The sequence below is a fragment of the Camelina sativa genome, chromosome 19 (assembly GCF_000633955.1).
Source record: "Camelina sativa cultivar DH55 chromosome 19, Cs, whole genome shotgun sequence".
Taxonomy (NCBI): Eukaryota; Viridiplantae; Streptophyta; class Magnoliopsida; order Brassicales; family Brassicaceae; genus Camelina; species Camelina sativa.
In genome coordinates this window covers 20,384,566-20,387,540 of record NC_025703.1, presented here as the reverse complement: position 1 = coordinate 20,387,540, position 2,975 = coordinate 20,384,566, and the positions used below count along the sequence as shown (strand labels likewise).

The 2,975-nt window shown below is 42.7% G+C and overlaps 2 protein-coding genes across 2 annotated transcripts; one reads left to right on the top strand and one right to left on the bottom strand.

Moving 5' to 3' along the window:
* LOC104766751 (expansin-B1) lies at positions 26 to 1,669 on the top strand. The gene is made up of 4 exons (XM_010490693.1): positions 26 to 290; positions 424 to 733; positions 1,001 to 1,130; positions 1,237 to 1,669. The coding sequence occupies exons 1-4, from the start codon at positions 116 to 118 to the stop codon at positions 1,438 to 1,440; spliced, it is 819 nt and encodes a 272-aa protein (XP_010488995.1). The 5' UTR covers positions 26 to 115; the 3' UTR covers positions 1,441 to 1,669.
* On the bottom strand, positions 2,001 to 2,975 carry LOC104766750 (clathrin light chain 1-like; the record flags this gene model as incomplete). The annotated part of the gene is given in 2 exon segments (XM_010490692.1): positions 2,001 to 2,850; positions 2,937 to 2,975. Coding segments are annotated over 2 exon segments (537 nt in total), but the record flags the coding sequence as incomplete, so codon positions are not given.

The window sequence follows — 2,975 nt, the reverse complement described above, 5'->3', positions numbered from 1 at the left end:
AGACTTCTTAAACCATCCTTCTTCTCTATATTAACCAAGTAACCAACGATTCCTCCACACTCTCTCCCAACTTTTTTTTTTTTTTTGGGTTAGTCTCTCACTCCGGTCAGTCAAAATGCAGCTCCTTCCGGTCATCTTACCGACAGTACTATACGTCTTCCTCCACCTTTTAAGAGGCGGCTCTGGCTCTGTTCCGCCATTGGCTCATTCCAGTCAACACGTGCCAGCCTCTCATTGGCTTCCCGCTACCGCCACCTGGTACGGAAGTCCCGAGGGCGACGGCAGCAGCGGTAATTATACATCTCTTTACATAATTTTCTTTTTGGTGATTGGGTTTTGCTGTAACAAATCAAAATTTACTGCGAACTCAATCAACAATTAATAACTAATGTTAAGGGCTTGTAAATTAATGAAACCGCGCAGGAGGAGCTTGTGGTTACGGGTCGCTAGTGGACGTGAAGCCCTTCAAGGCTAGAGTTGGAGCGGTGAGTCCGATTCTGTTCAATAGCGGCGAAGGCTGTGGTGCATGCTACAAGGTCAGGTGTCTCGACAAGACCATTTGCTCTAAGAGAGCGGTCACCATTATTGTTACCGACCAGTCACCGTCAGGACCATCTGCTAAAGCAAAACACACCCACTTCGACCTCAGTGGTGCAGCCTTTGGCCATATGGCTATTCCCGGCCATAACGGCGTCATCCGCAACCGTGGTCTATTAAACATCCTCTACCGCCGGTACCTTTTCGCGCTCTAAATAACCAACTTATTATTTTATTTGACTTCCCAAGTTCCAAATGCTAACCAACAAATTAAATGTGATACATATTTTGGTTTTTTCTTACATTGGGAATGGCAGGAGTAAACAAAACAAATAAACTTTAACGGCGTTCTGGTTTTTTTATGGTCCCGTAGTTTGACCATTGACTACACAACACACATCTATGGATCTCTGACACAAAGCACTTACACTTGTAATTTGTTTTGTAAAAAAAAAAAAAACAGAACGGCATGCAAATACAGAGGGAAGAACATAGCATTCCATGTGAACGCAGGATCAACTGATTATTGGCTATCTCTTCTAATTGAGTATGAAGATGGTGAAGGAGACATTGGCTCTATGCACATTCGTCAAGTAATATATATTTTCTCGTTAATTATCTGATCTCCCTCCACCATTGCCTTAAAATGTCACATTGCTCTATAATTTTACTTAGATTCGTATATGTTGAATTATCAAGGCCGGGTCTAAGGAGTGGATAGCGATGAAGCACATATGGGGAGCAAACTGGTGCATCGTGGCAGGACCACTCGAGGGACCATTCTCCGTCAAGCTCACCACTTTGTCCAACAACAAGACACTCTCCGCCACCGACGTCATCCCCAGTAACTGGGTTCCCAAAGCTACTTACACCTCCCGGCTCAACTTCTCCCCTGTTCTCTAATTAGCCTCTCTTCATTATTTTATTTTATTTTTGTTGTGGGAGAGAGTAGCACAAAGAGGACAATGAGTGAAGAGAGAGAGAGAGAGAGCAAACAGTAATTAAGTAATACCAGAGATCAACTGTAGCCATCTCCAAAGTTAGGGGAAGAAGAGCTTGCAATGTATGTGTCACTACTAACTTTCTATGTTGTCCCTTTTCTTGTTTTCCTTGTCCATAGGGATGTGTGTCATCTATAATTTTGTCTGTGGGACATTACTATATAAGAATTTACTCAAAAAAAAAAAAAAACTGTAATATGCAATCTCATTACTTTTTTCATCCAACCCTTCTGTCTGCCCCACCCCACTTTCTCACTTGGCAACTCTTTCAACATAATTGTACCTCAAATTTAAGTGTGTTCTGTTCTCATTCACTTTCTAACATGCTCGTTCCTACATACATTATACATACATGGTGTCCGTGCCTGGAAAGAGACGAAACAACTGGACCTGACAACCACGTGCCCCATTATCAAGTCACTACGTAAATAATGTTAAGACTTAAGATGGTTCACATGCCACGACCCTCTCAACCACATTATGTCCACATTCATTCATACAATCCAATGATTCATCCAACAACCTTTACTTCTTAAAGTCTTATAAATGACACACGTGGAACCAAAATAATTTTAAAGTGAACATCATCCAAGACAAAAAACCAAATTTTGCAGAACAAATATAATGGTAAATAAAAAATAATAACCAACACAAAAGGACTAAAATTCTCTCTCCAGAAAGAGGAAATTGTGCCCACAGATAGCCCCCACTAGAGCGTCTATGTGCGCATGACTTACCCCTTCTTATTTCGCCCGCAGCTATTGTGACTTCAATATCAAATACTCCCCACAACAGTAATACTAAAGACCCTTTTTCACTCTGCCTTGGCTCCCTCAGCCTCAGCCTCAGCCACATGTTTTTCTCCCTCTCCTGAGGCAGCAACCTCAGGTTTAGCTATTTCAACACTTGCGTCTTTGGCAGGTGAAGCAGGTTTTTCCTCTGTGGCCTTTGGATCCGCAGGTTTCCCATCTTTTAGGTTCTTGGCGTCTTTTCCTCCTTTTGCATCCTTCCCATCTTTGGCATCTTTTGCATCTTTGCCATCTTTGGCATCTTTGGCTGGAGGAGGAGGTGGCATCATGTGGGGTGGGGGATTAGTCTTGAGCTTCAAGAATATCTGCCTCATTCTCCCTAGATCAGTTGGCTTCCCAGGTTTAGGACCTTGGATAACATTCACTGATGGTTTCTTGTCCGGATCCTTTTTCCCTCTCTTCTTCTCGATGTTGGGAACCTCACGCGGGATTAGCTCTGCAATAGCTTTCCAGTAATGCTTGTCAACATCTTCGTGGAACTTCTCTTGGTTAGCCCAGTATAGCTGCAAGAGAGACAAAAATCAATACACCTAAAGAGTCTAAAATGGCTGCAACTGGGAACTGGGAATATTCTCTTATCACTGCTTACTTTTTCCTTTTCGCGGTTATCAGTCTTGTTGGTCTCAAT